Raw genomic sequence first — 17,663 nt, 5'->3', positions numbered from 1 at the left:
GTCAATGATTTTATAAAGTATTTAGCATAACATAATTGCTTTTGTACTCCATGCCTCTGTATATAAAGCTAAGGATCTCATATACTTTTTTTAAAATAGTTTGATCAACCTGTTTGAAGATTTGTGTATGTGAACCCCCAGGCCTCATTGTTTCTGCACTCCTTTTAAAATCAGGGTGAAGACTGAGGAAAGGCACAGAACGGGGGGAATGAGGTCCTTGAAGAAATACAGAACTGAAGGAAATTACAGAGATTGGATGGGTTAAGTCCATGGAGTGATTTATAGACGAGAACAATGACCCAGATTTATTAGGTCAGCAGCAAACAAGTAGTGCGAGTTGTTCATTATGCTTGCACTTTCACATAGATTTTCCATGGGCTTTTGCAGCGATTAGAAATTGAAAACCGCCTACAGCCGCTCCAGGGGATTTGGGATCCGTGTGAACAGGGCTAGAGAGTGTACATGAGGTTGAAGAATCCTTACTAAGATGTACCGTCTTACTGCGATGCATGGAGTCTGAACCAGGAAAGTCTCCGTTAAAATAGTTCATTCAATGACATCATGTACAGAAAGTCAAATAAAAAGATGGAAAGGAAGATGGAATTAAGTGGGAGATAAAAGAAAACAAAGAGAATTTTTAAAATTTTCCAACAACAAACAAAATCTGAAGGAATGAGACTGCAGTTAAAAATGTTTACTGGAATGGGCATGCACTAATGTTATGGTGTGCTTACTACGTAGCTATCATGCAGAACACCAAAAAAATTTTAAAAAATCTTTTATGCTCTCCCCACCCCCACTAGAGCTATACCTTGAGTGCCCTACCATCCATTCTTAATTAGCACATTCGTTTAGATGATATCACCAACTTTAACTTTAACACCAATGTGTTCTTTTGTTCTATTGTTGTTGACATCTTTTGATGATCTGCTTCTATCACTGCTTGTTTGTCCCTACAACCACACCCCCACTCCACTTCTCTCTCTCTCTCTCTCCGCCCCCCACACACACACCTTAAACCAGCTTATATTTCAACTCTTTCTTGGACTCGAACTCAAGTTCTGTCGAAGGGTCATGAGGACTCGAAACGTCAACTCTTTTCTTCTCCGCCGATGCTGCCAGACCTGCTGAGTTTTTCCAGGTAATTCTGTTTTTGTTTTTGTTTTACCAACTTCACACTGTTCCATCTATTTCAATGCCATGTCCCTTGGTGGGATTCTGTTATGGTGCAGCATCTGGCAGAGCAGGGCAACTCAAACAGCAACTTCTCGATTTTCATGTTTAACCACGCATGTGTGGTCACCAGAAATTGACGTTCAACTTTGATCACTGATAGCCTCATTGTTATTTTTACCACAAACTTCAGGCCAATTTGTTGGAAGATCAGCAAACAGTGTACATTGCCATTGTCCTAACTAAACAAACAATGAGCAAGTGGGGCACAATAAACATGTCAGAGTTTTCAGCAAGTTGGAGTTCATGACACAGTGGAAATGTTTCAGTGTTATTAAATAATGAATACAAAAAATGTGAAGTAAATTTTAAGATTCAATTTAGCATCCAAAAGGAAATATTTATATTTTACTTTCATATTGTTAATTATCCTTCTGGTAACTTTATTGTACATGGTTTCAAAAAGACCGAAGAGACTGAACAACATACAGAAAACTAAGTTGTGATTCTCTGCATATGGAGTAGTCAAACCCACCCTAGAATTTGATGTGATAGTTGAGAATGATATTAGAGAAATAGCACAAGATCCATTGTTTGCTAGAATCAGTGAGACATTTAAAATGCCCTTGTGTGCAAACTCAACAGTTCCAGTTTCTCATTGGAATTGCAAAAATGATTGAATTGAATTAGTGCGTTCTTCACCTAACAGTGCAGTTTCTTAAAGTTATGGATTCTATGAATAGATTTACCATCTGACACATTTTTAATTTCTATTGACTTTCGTTTATCTTGGATATCTTTTCATTATACGTTGATTGCTTTTAGAATGATTTCTACAAACTTATCTATTTTTGAGTGTTAACACAAGTTTTTCCAATTTGAGTAGTTTACATTCACGGACTATACTGCCAAGAATATATTACATTATGTAAATGAAGGATGGTATCGTATATTGTACATTAAACCAAAGTACCTCAAAGAAAGTTGTCACTTGAAAAAAATATTTAGTTTAAACTGTATTTTATTGAAAAATGATTTTCAAGGTATGCCTTGTATTATGTCTTTGAATGTGATATATTTATAATGCTAATGCTAAACCTGAAGCAGGTGGGATCAACAAACCACTTTGGGAAAATTTAGACAGTAAGTACATCATTGAAGAATGAGTAAAATGTAAATTCCTGCTTTAGGAAAGTTGCATTGATAGCTTTATATTTAAATCCTTTTTCAGGATTATTCATTAAAATAACGAACTCTGAAAATCATTTACAAGTTATTAGTACATTACATGGTTACATTCTCTTCATCGTACAGAAAATATTTGATTAATCATAAATTGTAAAATTAATATATAGATAAATGCTTACCCCAAACAACGTCTTATCCATCTGATCAGCAGAGATAGGCGCAATCAAATTATCTTTAAAACATATTTAATTTAACTTCCCTTTCTCTTTCCCTTAACCTCAGGTCCTCCTGTTCCGTAACTAGACATAGAATTTAAATGTATCCCATGATAAAAAAAGGATATTTAGCATAGAAACAGGCCATTCGGCCCAACCAATCCTTGTCAGTGTTTATGCTTCACTTGAGCCTCCTCCTTTTTCATGTAACTCTACCATTGTAACCATCTATTCCCTTCTCCCTCATATGCTTGTCTAGTTTCCCTTTAAATACATCTATACTGTATGCTTCAAATACTCCTTGTGATAATGAGTTCCACATTCTTACCATATTTTCTCCTGGTGAACAAGCTTACCATTTTGATCTAGTTCGGAATTAGTTGAGATCCTTTATTCAACCACCTTTGATGTGCAATCATGCTGCACTGCCAGCAAGATCAATTGTCATAATTTATTTCTAAATATTATATCTTTACAATTAAGTGATGTGTTTTCCTTAAACCAGAACTCTCAATTTAATGAGTTTTCCTTAGAATAACAACTATACGGCTGCACATTGTTAAATTTCGCACATGTTTTATGGGTTTTATCCTAAATGTAATGCTAAGTGAAATGCTTAGAGTAATCTTAAATATTCGATTCCCAGCATAATTTATGTTCATTGCAAAGTAGTTGACTTCTATGTTTGTATCCCATTTCTCATTAGCTACACCTCTTGTTGTGACGACCAGTTACTGCCGTCTCTGTCATGGAAAGTTTTCCTCCAGGAGCCTACGTAATGCATTTGCAAAAGTTCCTCTGGTTGAGGCAAATCCAGAGATGCAGCGCAGAGCACAACAGACTTTTGGTGCTGATTTCCAGAAGTTAGTAGGTGTTGTGGTGAGGCAGGATCCCACTTTGCCACAATATATCTGTAGAAACTGTCATGCTCAATTTTATAAATGTCGGAGTATCTTGAGAAACTACATTCAAAGAGTAAACACTTCACCAGTAGCTTCTGTACAGCGTGGACAAGAGTCTAGCAGGTACTTCAAATCACTGATTGAACGATTACTGTGCTCAATTGTCTAATGTTACCAAATGTATATTGTTTATTATACATGCAACAAATCCAAGTGTCTTTTGTATTCACAAAGTAAAAATGCAAGATTAAATGATTCAGGAATATTATTTAGCATCTCAAGCTCATCTTTGTCATCAGTTGACTGATGATCTGTGAGTGGCAAGGAAATCTCTTTTTGGGCAACATCTTGGAGGCCTTTTGCAAAGGTGAAACCCTAATGTTTCTATCTTTGTACATCAACCAAGGATATGTTGGGGGCAAAAGAGTTTGGGCCTTCCTTTGCATTATTTCTTTTGGATAGATTCTGAAGGGAAGGCCCTGCATGACCAACCTTCTCCTTTTTCATGGAGGAAATGTTACATAAGTTAACTGTGAAAAGCCATAGAACATGGCATACCTAGACTTCTAAAATACATTTCATAAAGTTCTGCACAAAAGGTTACTAATTAATTTCAAGGTTTTGGGAGTTCAGGAGAAACCCTTGCAATGAATAAGAAATGTCCTGAATGATAAGAAACAAAAAGTTTGAGTTGTGTTAGCATGGGGATACTCCAGGACTGGGGGCAGAGAATATTACTGTGTCTAATTTGAGTCAGCTTTGACTCAGTGATAGCACTCTTGCCTATGAGTCAAAAGGTTGTAGGTTCAGAGACTTGAGCACGTAATCACAGTTGACACTTCGGTCCAGTGCTGAGAGAATGCTGCACAAGTGTGGGTATCATCTTTCAGATAAGGTGTTAAGCCAAAGCTCTTGTCTGCTGTCTCAAATAGATATAAAAGATTCCATGACACTACGCAAAAAGAGGAAGAGTTCTCTTGGCGCCTTTCATGACCTCGGGATGTCCCACAGCATTTCATAGCTAAGAAAGTGCTATTGAAGTGCAGCCACAATTGCAATGTGAGGCAACTTTGCAGCCAATTTGTGCCCAGGGCAGTCACTGAAAAAGCTATAAAATAATTCCTAAATAAACTGCCTTAATGCTGTTGTTTGAGGGATAAGTGTTGGCCCAGATGTGAACAGGATAATTGAATAGTGCCATGGGATCTTTCATACCCACCCTAAAGAGTGCACACAGCCTCAATTTAACATCATTAAGAACAGTTTAATTTTAGGATTCATTTGGATAGCTGAATTAAAATTGAAAAAATGTCCCTCATTACCTGAATTATTATTATATTGTTCAGCCTGTCCATCATTCTTGTCGTTGCGCTCTTCTATTGATGCCCTGACTTCCAATGCACCAAAGTCAAAATCCTCATCCTCAGTTACAAAATCATTCTTTGCTTTGCCCCCAATTTGTGTCTGCAACTTTCTCCAGCTCCTGCCTTTCCATCTTTCCCCTTTAGTGCATTCTTTCCTCTCTTTTTTAAATACCTTCCCCCAGTCCATCCATTTCACCATCAGTAGGCAGAGGCACGTGCTGTTTCTCTCAAAGCTAGTTTACAATCAAGCTTTTGTTTCTTCTCTGTGAAGGACCTTGGAATATTATCTGTGTTAAAGACGTTATATAAATGCAAGTTGTTGTTCAGATTATGCTTAGATTACAAAAATTAATGACTGATGTAAAGTTGTATCACAGAAAATTGAGTCAATGGGATAGCATTTCTTTATTTTCAGAACCCCGAATCTTAACATTACAGTTCAGTACTACACATTGTGTAGTCAGTTATCTTCCAACAATTGTCAGGCTGTACAAATGCAAAATGCTAGATGTATTGCAAATTGAATTGGTTTTGCCACAGCAATTCAGCTCCAAACTATGGCAGAGTACTATGGGAAAATCCATCAATGACATAAACAAATCTTCCTATTCTCCATGCTGGCTCTCCCATATCTTTTAGTTTTATAGGAGTAGTGTGTATTGTTTTCAATCTCTGGATATAATGCTTCTATTTTATTTTATCATTGTAGATGTGTTGCAGCAACAAAGTCATCATCAATGCAATCACTTTCACAATCTCCATTAGACAATTCCATCTCTGGTAAGTAATCGTGGTATCAACTCTACTTCAGTTTACTGTGTGTAGAACATAATACTTAAGAACAACAACTTGCATTTATATAGCACCTTTAACATAGTACAATGTCCCAATATCCCTTGCCACCCTTCCCTATCAAAAACCTACCAACCTCAGTCTTGAAAGTGTCAATTCATTCAGCATTCACAGCCTTTTAGGGGTGACAGTTCCAGATTTTTGCTATTCTTTTTATGAAAAAGTGCTTCCCCATTTCACTCCCAAATTGGCCTGACTCTAATTTTAAAATTATGTCCTCTTGTCTGGATTTCCCCACAAAAAGATATAGATTCCCTTTAGCTACCTTAGTGAAATAACAGAATAAATTTTACTTTTAGATACTTTATCTGCCATTGGAAAAAATGCATTTCATGATGAGTAAAACTGCTTACCAGTTTGAGATGATGAATCTACATACGTTACTCATAATAAAAAAATCTTGATTAGATTGAATGTTTCTTAATTTAAGCCACCATCTCCACCCGCTTCCCCTCCCACGACCATACTTAAAACCCTGGAGGATATATGTTATGGTTCTGCCAAGCTTTTCATGAATGTTAACACGATTTCAGAGATGTTGTGAATGTTTTTCTTTTTTAATTGATGTTGTTTTATACATCCTATGCAGCTAATTTTGTCAGACTTTTAGCAAAAATAAATAACTTCCTGTCATTTTTAATCTCATCACAACATCCTCTTCTCTTCCGTCCCTCCTACCAATGGCTATACTCGGAATTGTGTGTAATCTTTGTTTACACAACCTAGGGCAGATTCTCCAAATAAGAGCAAGATACTGCGAATGCTGGAAATAATTAAATAAAAAGGAAAATGCTGGAAACACTCAGCAGGGTCAGGCAGCATCCGTAGAGACAGAAACAGAGTTACATTTCAGGTCGGTGACCTGTTTCTCCAATTGTTAAGATGTGCAAAAAGGTTGCAACTTGTGAGGAAAAGGTACCAACTTTCCTATGAAAAATGAATTTAAGCAGTTACTGCCTGCCATGGTCACTGAAATGAGTTTATACAACTTGCCAAAATTCATCTTCTATCACTAAAACTATTCTAGTCTAGGCCAGACTCAGGCAATCATAGATAATATTGCATTAACTTAATGCAGCAATTGGCTGTGCACCATTAACACAGGCACTATTTTAAATTGACAACAGGGAGGGAGGGTTCAGATGAGAGTAAATTTATAAGTCTGAATGGAAAGGTCAAGGCAGTAGAGCAGAATTGAGTAAAATCAAGCAGATTGTGTCAGGAAGGGAGAGAGCGTTTAATAACATTAGTAACCAAAACCACATCAGGAGAAAATAACAATTAAAGGTCCAAACCTGAATGCACAGAGCATTCATAACAAAATAGATGAATTAATGGCATAAATAGTGATGGATGCCTTTGATCTCGTAGCTATTACATGGTGACCAAATTTGGAAACTAAATGTTCCAGGGTATTTGACTTTAAAAGGGCTAAGCAAAATTGAAAAGGAGGTGGGGTTTCCTTGATAATAAAGGATGAGATAAAGGCAATACAGAGAAAGGACCTTAACCCAGAAAATCAAGATGTAGAATCAATGAGTGGAGTTAATAATTAAGAACAGAAGACACTCTTGGGTGTAATTTATAGGCCCCTGATAGTAGTCATCATGTTGGACACCATCAGGAAATTAGAGGAGCATGTAACGAGGGTAATGCAATAATCATGGGGGACTTTAATCTTATAAAATTGCCAGAAGTAGTTTGGAGGATGAGTTTAGGGAATGCATTTGAAGGAGTTTTTTAACCATCTAGGAAACAGGCTATTTTAGATGTGGTATTGTCTAATGAGACAGGGTTAATTAGGTACTTAGAGTAAAGGATCCTCTGGGGAAGAGTGTTCATAATATGATAGAATTTCATATTGAATTTGAGAATGATGTGATTAAGTCCGAAGTAAGGGCTTCGTTTAAACAACACCAGTTACAGAGCTGTGAGAAGATTAGGTTAAAAGATATGGCAGTGGATAAGCAATTTCAAACACTTAAAAAGATCATTCTCAAGGAGTATACATTCCCTTGAAGAACAAATACTTCACTGGAAAAATGGAACAGCCATGACTAACTAGAGAAGTTAAGGATAGTATTCGATTAAAAGAAAATTACAATCATGCCAAAAAGAATAGTAAGCCTGAAGAATGGGAATGTTTTAAAATCAGTAAAGGAAGATCAAGAAAGTGATAAAGGCAGATAAATAAAATATGAGAAACTAGCAAGAAATATAAAAACAGGTTGCAAGAGCTTTTGGAGTACTGTGTATAGTTTTAGTCTACTTTTCTAACAAAGCATATATTTACCTTAGAAGAGGTGCAACAGAGGTTCACTAGATTGATTCCTGGGTTGAGACTGCTGTCCTTTGAGGAGAGATTGACTAGAATAGGCCTATACTCTCTGGAGTTTAGAAGAATGAGAAGTGATCTTATTGAAACACCTAATATTTCTAGAGGGTTTAACAGGGTAGATGCTGAGAGACTGTTTCTCCAGGCTAGGGAGTGATAGTCTCAGGATAAGGGATTGTCCATTTAAGACTAAGATGATGAGGAGTTTTATTTACTGAGGGTTATAAATCTTTGGAATTCTACCCCCAGAGGGCTGTGGATGCTCAGTCGATAAATATATTCAGGACAAATTTGGGGGCATTAAGACAATCAAAGGATATGGGGACAAGTGGTGGGAAAATGGAGTTGATATAGAAGTTGAGCCATAATGTGGTTAAACAGCAGAGCAGGATCGATGGGCTGCAAGGCCTTTTCATATTTATGTTCTTGTAACAATTCCATGCTGCTCGGATCTTATTGTCCAGTTGTATCAGGTGTAGGATTATTACAAGACTTTAAGATGTTTAGTGCCATTGGCTTACAGTTATTTGAGTAATTAGAGAAATCTTTTGAGTCATTTATATCAAATTTGGTGTATACGCTGAGCTAATCATGGCAATTTTATTCAAGAATGAGGCTGTTTCTAAAAATAGACATTACTATTTCCAACATGTTGGTTTATAGCTCATTACTTGAAGAAATAAGTAGTTCCATTATTTAGTGAAAGGACATACCATATCTAATTATTGTTTGAACCATTTATTAAAATAGTACCATTTAAGTTCCCTTTAATTATTACACTGCCTTTTTAATTGTTTTTTTTTAGATTGAGGAAATCTGACAAATCCTCTGTTTTAGTAATATATGCCAGAGATGTCAAAAATAATTACTGGGTGAAATAAAAAGAATTCCATGCTACATTGGGTTTTTAACATAAAATATAAATAGATGATTAGTTGTACTCGATTTTGGTGCCTTGTCCCCTTATCATACATTTAATTTGACAACCAGGGTTCAGTGTACTGCTAATTGTTTTTTTGAAATAAAAATGCTATTAAATGCTGTTCATCCACCTTTTGAGGTCAATGCAAAAACATTTGCCAAGAGAGTAACTTCTTTATCAAGAGTACCCCATAAATTGATTCAGTTTTAAAAGGCAAAAATGAAATAATTTTCTTGATAGATCGAATGTGCATGCTATATATTTGTGAACATGGTACAACATTACATACGTACTTGAGTCTATTTAGGTCCTGTTCAGCAAAGGTTTGCTACTTTATTCCTGTGATAAATTTATTCCCGATTGATTAGTTGGACAATTGATGCATATTGAGAATTAAACCTGAATGAATTGAAATTTGCTTATAATATTTCCTGATATTGAACTTCATCTTATTGATATCATTAGGAGGAATATCCATTTTGCATTTTAATTTGCCCAATTGCAGTAACATTTGAACATCTAACTGAATAATTAAACAATAACAAAAATAAAAATACCTGGAAAAACTCAGCAGGTCTGACAGCATCTGTGGAGAGGAATACAGTTAACGTTTCGAGTCCATATGACTCTTCAACAGAACTGTTAATTAAATATAATAATTAAACAATGTTATTTTGAAATCTGTTTCTAATTGCATTGTGCTGCAGATTGTTTTATCATTTCTCTTATTTTTAGATGATTTTAAACGGATGTTAAATGATGGTTCCGTAAGTGCAAGCCCACAATGTCTGCAAGTTTTGGTCACTTGGGCTCACCATCATGGCAGCAGCTGTGGGTCACCACCAAATGTACAGAGCGTCTTATCTGCAGCGTATTGCGGTGTAGTTGGAGCAGTATGGGGATGTCCAGAGGGACACAGTTACATCCTGGATGTGCATCCAAATCACAACATTGCACTGAGTGAGGGACAGTACCCATACAACAAGAATAATGACTCAAAGAAAGAGGAAATTGTGGGAAGCGCGTTACCTCTCCCACCTCATAATGGAACAGGTACTGAAAATGGTGAGGGTAGTTCTATCGCTAAGCTTCAACCAGTTCCAGTGTCACTTTGGTCATCTGATTCTCAGCCATGTACACACAGTGGAGGTACTTCACAGCCAGCAGATGTGGACAACACAGAATGTCTGTTAAGCAAAGATATGTTTTTGCTGATAGATCCTGATAGTACTGAGTGCTCTTGGGGAAAAGGTCAGTCACAGGATGCCATGCGAGCATTAAATTCAAAAGGTAAGAAATGCCAAATTATGTAATTGTAATTTTGGTATTACACAATTGAAATTGGAAATTTTATAACGCAATACGGTCATCAGAAGCAAAAAGACTGAAGATCCCTGATAAAAGAAACATTTCGATGCAGATATTGGGACTGCTGCACTATTGAGATCCTGTTTTCCAGATGAGTTATTCTTGCTATGTTGTAGGGAGGACAAACCAGCAGCACTGTGAACGTTCAGCTTTCTTTTTAAACTGAAAATGTTACTTCTCACTTTCAGAAAGGTGGAGATTCAGTTCAGAGTGCTCTACTGCAGTATAATTCGAGGCACCCCTTCTTTCAATCTGTCCAAATAAAATAAATCTGAACATTTGAATCATATGAAATGTCATGTTTTTTCAATACTTCATTGAAAAACTCCAATGCATGTTGCATTTAATGCATACATCTCATGTACTGTGAGCTTTGATCTTATAAGGATACCATAGTGATGAGTTTTTTTATTGAAAACCAGATGCCTGTATTAGACCCTGTTTTAGGATGACTGAGAAATAATGTGATCTGGGAGTGCCAGGAACATAGGCACTAAAAAAATCTTGTAAAATTAGGAATGTATGGTGCACAATACAGACCCAAATTAGTGAACCCTTAAAAGAAGACTAATTTTGGAAAGTCAATATGGATTTATAAAAGGCAGGTTTTGTTAGACTAATTAATTTCTTTGAGGAAATCAGTGTCAAGATAAAGTGAACATAGTGGATTAAAATTACATTTGAAAAGGGCAGCTAATGGCAACCCAAAACTTTCAAAGACTGTGACCCAAGAGTGTAAGTGCACAAGGTTTTGTTTAAGTTGCTAAGTAGGAGGAAAAATTAAAAGTAAGCGGAGCAGTGACACAAATTTAGGAGAGGGTACATTAACCAAAAGTCTGGGAATGACATAGTGTGTAAATTTATTGAGTATAATTGAAAGTTTTTCTCTTTGGGTGCCTCTCATGCAGTGGGTCAAATTAACTGCAATAAAGCATGTCTGTAATATTGCAGATGCATTAGAATCCAGTGATCTCTCTGATTTGCAGCCTGTTGAACTTTTAACATTATTGCTGATCAAGTGTCAATCTCTAAAACGAGTTGCTTTTAGAAGTGAAGAGATTCTTCAAAAGTATTAAAGCTGCATTGGTAGAATATTGAGAAACGTAACCAGCTGTTTGATGAAGTTTCATTTTTTTAATAGTTTGACTTTGTAATGTTTGGCCTGTCCAATCATCTAAGCCAAATGGTAACAATGAATTATCTCAAGAATGGCTTTGCACACCATCAACTGTTGCAAGGAAGTACTTGACAGAATACATACCTGCATTTAAGGAACTAATTTCAAAGTTAAAAGAGTTACCACTGTCACCAGGAATCACAGTATTACGCTACTTGTTTTAGTGAACATTGTGGCCTTGGAAAGACAGCTGCCTACTTTCAATATTAATATGATCTTTGGCCTCAGGAAAGCTACTATGGTTTCTAAATATCACAGCAAATAGAGAAAGTATTTCTAAGTTAAGTGATTGTAATTAAAGAGGGAGAAGATGTTATCTTATTACCGGTAAATGTATGATTGTCGCTTCATAGCAAAATCCATAATGGGAAAATATTTTGTGCTGATTTAATACTGTTCCATGGTCATTGACTACCCTTTCTGTCACTGTATTTTTTTTCACCTTTCATGCAGTGGATCAAATTAACTGCAACAAAGCATCATGTTCTGTAAAGGATGATATTGCAGATGGGTTAGAATCCAGTGATCTCTCTGACAGGTAGGCCTTCATTACAGTTAGTTCTGTTAATATTTATGGCAGATAAATGCATAATTGATATATTTCAAGCAGCACCCCAGACTTAACTTTGATTTGCTGCAGTTGGGCACTAGCCCCAGAAACATTCTGATTTAGTGTGCTGAGATTGCTAGATTTCTAGACAATTTTTGTGTAATTTGATTTTCTATAAACTGGTTGTGCTTTTTAATTTATGTTTCAAAGTTTTGCATTTAAAACAGGTAGTAAAACTTGCAGTACTCTGGCAATTCAAGCCTAAAAACTGGATTTGATTTAGAGCTCATAAGTTAAATGGCCTAAATGATATACCACTTTTTTACCATAATGGAGCAGATTCCATATAATTGCTTAAAATCTGTAAGGTGCTATGATTGTGCTTATTTTTCTTATTACTTTAATTGAACTAAGGTTTAATTTCACAGAATCACACAGTGCAGAAGAGGCCCTTTGGCCCATCGAGTCTGCACCGACACATGAGAAACACCTGATCTACCTACCTAACCCCATTTACCAGTACTTGGCCCATAGCCTTGAATGTTATGACATGCCAAGTGCTCATCCAGGTACTTTTTAAAGGATGTGAGGCAACCCGCCTCCACCACCCTGCCAGCCAGTGCATTCCAGACTGTCACCACCGTCTGGGTAAAAAAGTTTTTCCTCAATTGCCCCCCTAAACCTCCTGGACACACACGCCAAGGTCCCTTTGTTCCTCAAAACTTCCTAGTGTCATGCTGTTCATTGAGTACTTCCTTGTCAAATTACGCCTTCCAAAGTGTATCGCCTCACACTTTTCAGGGTTAAATTCCGTCTGTCACTTATCTGCCCATTTGACCATCCCGTCTATGTCTTCCTGTAGCCCAAGACACTCAACCTCACTGTTAACCACCTGGCCAGTCTTTGTGTCTTCTGCTTTCAAATGCTTTAATTTCATTTTGTCCTATTTAAAGCCCTCATCCTCTTGTCTTTTGATTTATATCATACTGTTCCTGTTTCTCTGACTTGGAAGCCCTCAAACTGCTGCAGTTTAAAACTTGTTTGATTTTCCCTACCTCCTCAATGCTTCTTATTACCATTTTATTTTGTTCATGGAATTTCAATAATTGGAGATTTCCTGCTCTGCAATCCAGTGCATTGAGGAATGATCAGAAGCTTACAAGACCATAAGACATAGGAGCAGGAATTAGGCCATTTGGCCCATCGAGTCTGCTCCGCCATTCAATCATAGTTGATAAGTTTCTCAACCCCATTCTGCCGCCTTCTTCCCTTAACCTTTGATCCCCTTACCAATCAAGAACCTATCTATCTCGGTCTTAAATACACTCAATGACCTGGCCTCCACAGCCTTCTGTGGCAATGAATTCCATAGATTCACCACTCTCTGGCTAAAGAGGTTTCTCCTCATTTCTGTTCTAAAAGATCTTCCCTTTATTCTGAGGCTGTGTCCTCGGGTCCTAGTCTCTCCTACTAATGGAAACATCTTCCCCACATCCACTCTATCCAGGCCTTTCAGTATTCTGTAAGTTTCAATCAGATTCCCCCTTATCCTTCTAAACTCCATCGAGTACAGACCCAGAGTCCTCAAACATTCCTCATATGTTAAGCCTTTCATTCCTGGGATCGTTCTCTGAAACCTCCTCTGGACCCTCTCCAGGGCCAGAACATCCTTCCTGAGATACAGGGCCCAAAATTGCTCACAATATTCTAAATGTGGTCTGACCAGAGCCTTATAAAGCCTCAGCAGCACATCCCTGCTTTTATATTCTAGTCCTCTCGAAATAAATGCCAACATTGCATTTGCCTTCCTAACTACCGACTCAACGTGCAAGTTAACCTTAAGAGAATCCTGGACTAGGACTCCCAAGTCCCTTTGCACTCCAGATTTCTGAATTCTCTCCCCATTTAGAAAATAGTCTATGCCTCTATTCTTCCTACCACAGTGGATGACCTCACATTTCCCCACATTTTATTCCATCTGCCACTTCTTTGCCCATTCTCCTAACCTGTCCAAATCCTTCTGCAGCCTCCCCGCCTCCTCAATACTACTTGTCCCTCCACCTATCTTTGTATCATCTGCAAACTTAGCCAGGATGCCCTCAGTTCCTTCATCTAGATCATTAATGTATAAAGTGAAAAGTTGTGGTCCCAACACTGACCCCTGCGGAATTCCACTAGTCACCGGCCGCCATCCTGAGAAGGAGCCCCTTATCCCCACACTCTGCTTCCTGCCAGACAGCCAATCTTCTATCCATGCTAGTACCTTGCCTCTAACACCATGGGCTCTTATCTTACTGAGCAGCCTCCTGTGCGGCACCTTGTCAAAGGCCTTCTGGAAGTCCAAGTAGATAACATCCATTGGCTCTCCTTTATCTAACCTACTCATTACCTCCTCAAAGAATTCCAACAGACTTGTCAGGCATGACCTCCTCTTGATGAAACCATGCTGACTTTGCGCTATTTTACCATGCATTTCCAAGTATTCTGAAATCTCATCCTTAATAATGGACTCTAAAATCTTACCAATGACTGAGGTCAGGCTAATCGGCCTGTAATTTCCCATTTTTTGCCTCATTCCCTTCTTAAACTGGGGGGGTTACATTAGCGATTTTCCAGTCCTCTGGGACCCTCCCTGACTCCAGTGATTCCCGAAAGATCACCACTAACGCCTCCACTATCTCTTCAGCTATCTCCTTCAGAACTGTGGGGTGTAATCCATCTGGTCCAGGTGATTTATCCACCTTCAGACCTTTCAGTTTTCCTAGCACCTTCTCCTTGGTAATGGCCACCATACCCACCTCTGCCCCCCCACTCTCTTGAACTTTGGGGATGTTGCTAGTGTCTTCCACTGTGAAGACTAACGCAAAGTACCTATTCAGTTCCTCCACCATTTCTTTGTTCCCCACTACTATTTCTCCAGTGTCATTTTCTAGTGGCCCAATGTCCACTTTTGCCTCTCTCTTACCCTTTATATATCTTAAAAAAACTCTTGCAATCTTCTTTTATATTACTGGCTAGTTTACCCTCATACTTAATCTTCTCCCTCCTTATTTCTTTTTTAGTTGTCCTCTGTTGGTCTTTGTAGGCTTCCCAATCCCCTGTTTTCCCACTGCTCTTCGCCGCATTGTATGCTTTTTTGCTGTCCCTGACCTCCCTTGTCAGCCATGGTTGTCTCGTCCTCCCTTTAGTATGCTTCTTCTTCCTAGGGATGAATTTTTGCGGTGTCTCCCAAATTACTTCCAGAAGCTCCTGCCATTGCTGTTCCACTGTCTTTCCTGCTAGGCTCGTCTCCCAGTCAATTCTGGCCAGCTCCTCCCTCATGCCTCTATAGTTGCCTTTATTCAACTGTAATACTGTTACATCTGATTCCAGTTTTTTCCCCTCAAATTGCAGGATAAATTCTATCATATTATGGTCACTTCCTCCTAAGGGTTCCTTCACCTTAAGCTTCCTTATCAAGTCTGCCTCATTTCACATCACTAAATCTAGAATTACCTGTTCCCTAGTGGGCTCCACCACAAACTGCTCCAAAAAGCTATCTTGTAGACATTCCACAAATTCCTTTTCTTGGGATCCACTACCAACTTGATTTTCCCAGTCTACCTGCATATTGAAATCCCCCATTATCACTGTAACCTTGCCTTTCTTACATGCCTTTTCTATCTCCTGATGTGTCTTGTGCCCCACATCCTGACTACTGTTCAGAGATCTGTACATAACTCCAATTATGGTTTTTTACCTTTGTGGTTCCTCAACTCTACCCACACAGATTCTACATCATCTGACCCTACATCATTTCTTGCAATCGATTTAATTTCATTTCTTACTAACAAAGCAACCCCACCCCCTCTGCCAACCTGCCTATCTTTTCGATTGGATATATATCCTTGGATATTTAGCTCCCAGTCCTGATCCCCTTGCAGCCATGTCTCCGTGATGCCCACCACATCATACCTGCTAATTTCAATCTGCGCCGTAAGCTCATTTACCTTATTTCGTATACTGCGTGCATTCAGATACAACACCTTCAGTCCTGTATTTCCCGTCCCCTTTCTCATTGTCGTCCCTTTATCTGAGGTGCTTGAAGTTAGATTTCTAGTCCTTTCCAAACACTCTGTCCTGTTTTGTGTTCTGGGGACATTAATAGCCTCTCCTGGGCTCTCCTTTCTTTTCACTTTTTTCATAATTTTCCATGAAGTTGAATCCACCCCCCCACATGCTACAAGTTCCAATGCTAAGCTGTTTTGATAGACAGGTTCTCATTTGGGCAACCAGATGAAACAGCATGTGGCAGTGAGGCCATACGGTACACATTGAGGGGAATGTGACATATTGCATTGTTAGTTTTCCTGTATCCTATCAACTATACTGTTTTAATTGTGCTAATGAATCTTACTAATTCTATTTTTATAGGTATTTGTCAAGTGAAGATGATGGGGAGGAAAAAGTTAAGAATGGTTCTTCAGATGAGTCTTTTCAACCATATTGGGAGAAGAAGTGAGTCCAAACAGACATAACATGTTCCTTTTACAGGAACGAACTGGCTTCGATTTGAATATAGGGGCTCTAAGAAAGCATTTATCTTTCAATTATTGTAGTTATACTTGGTTAAAACTGGTAATTTGGGCTAAAGTATTTTTAACCTTTACAAATAATCACTCAATATTCCGAGTGTATTAATTGTATTAATTTCAATCGCACCATGTGTTTTATGTGGCTAATCTTAAGAGCTGTATTTATCACTTAATTATAGAGTCCCTACTGTACACTTCTCTAATTCAGCTGACCTTGCCTTACACAATGATTCTGGCTCTGAGTAATTGATACAATAATTAACCTTACTGTTGATGTCACTGTTTCAGTTATTGCGTTGAAAATTGAGCCTTCTGCAGGAGGGTAGGAGCACACTGAGCTCACTCATATTTAAAATGGTGACAGTCTGCTCATAATAAATATTTTATTTGGCGTATTATTGATAGAATTAAATATTAGTGATTCTACTATGAAAAATACCAAATTAAAGAAAATAGTTTCTTCAAAAATTCAGTGGGGCTCTGCAGGGCTCAGGACTGGGTCCCATGCTTTCTGTGGTATATATTCATGATTTGGATGCAAATGTAGAGGAAATGATCAAGAAGTTTGCAGACGACACAAAAATTGGCTGCATGGTTGATAGCGAAGAAGATAGCTGAAGTACTGTAACCTGCAGGACTACAGACCAAGTGCTGGAAAGCGAGATTAGGCTGGGTGGTTGGTTTCTCAGGCGGCAAAGACCGAAGGGCCAAGTGGCCTCTTTCTGCGCCGTAAACTCTCCATTATTCTAAAAATTAATTCTGTGGTTCCACAGAATTAATGGCAGTTTCTGGATTTATTTTGCTATAACTTAGTTTGTAATTTGGTTAAGTTTTTATTAGATTGAAATTCTATCTTTGTAATTGTGTAAGAGCTTATAGTTTTTATGTCCTAATGTGTTAAAAGTGTAAGAACGTTTTAAAACTGGACAAGGTCAGTAGGCTTAACAGGACTGCATCTTTTGGACAGTGCTGGAGTAGGCAATGGATTTTCTCCCGAAGATGACAAATGAAGCGACAAATACCATATTACATAACTGGGTCTT

The 17,663-nt window shown here is 37.9% G+C and overlaps 1 protein-coding gene across 3 annotated transcripts in view; it reads left to right on the top strand.

The window, feature by feature from the left end:
- The window catches only part of znf276 (zinc finger protein 276), a 38,680-nt gene that overhangs the window by 7,761 nt on the left and 13,256 nt on the right, over nt 1-17,663 (top strand). For 2 of the 3 annotated variants that reach the window (XM_041191758.1, XM_041191760.1), the window contains exons 2-6: nt 3,283-3,601; nt 5,552-5,622; nt 9,687-10,241; nt 11,950-12,034; nt 16,460-16,543. In XM_041191758.1, coding sequence (XP_041047692.1) covers nt 3,283-3,601; nt 5,552-5,622; nt 9,687-10,241; nt 11,950-12,034; nt 16,460-16,543 — 1,114 coding nt within the window. The remainder of the gene's footprint in view (nt 1-3,282; nt 3,602-5,551; nt 5,623-9,686; nt 10,242-11,949; nt 12,035-16,459; nt 16,544-17,663) is intronic. The other variant, XM_041191759.1, reaches the window with a different exon arrangement.

Source organism: Carcharodon carcharias, chromosome 7 (genome assembly GCF_017639515.1).
Source record: "Carcharodon carcharias isolate sCarCar2 chromosome 7, sCarCar2.pri, whole genome shotgun sequence".
Classification (NCBI taxonomy): domain Eukaryota; kingdom Metazoa; phylum Chordata; class Chondrichthyes; order Lamniformes; family Lamnidae; genus Carcharodon; species Carcharodon carcharias.
This window is presented reverse-complemented; position numbering and strand designations above follow the sequence as displayed.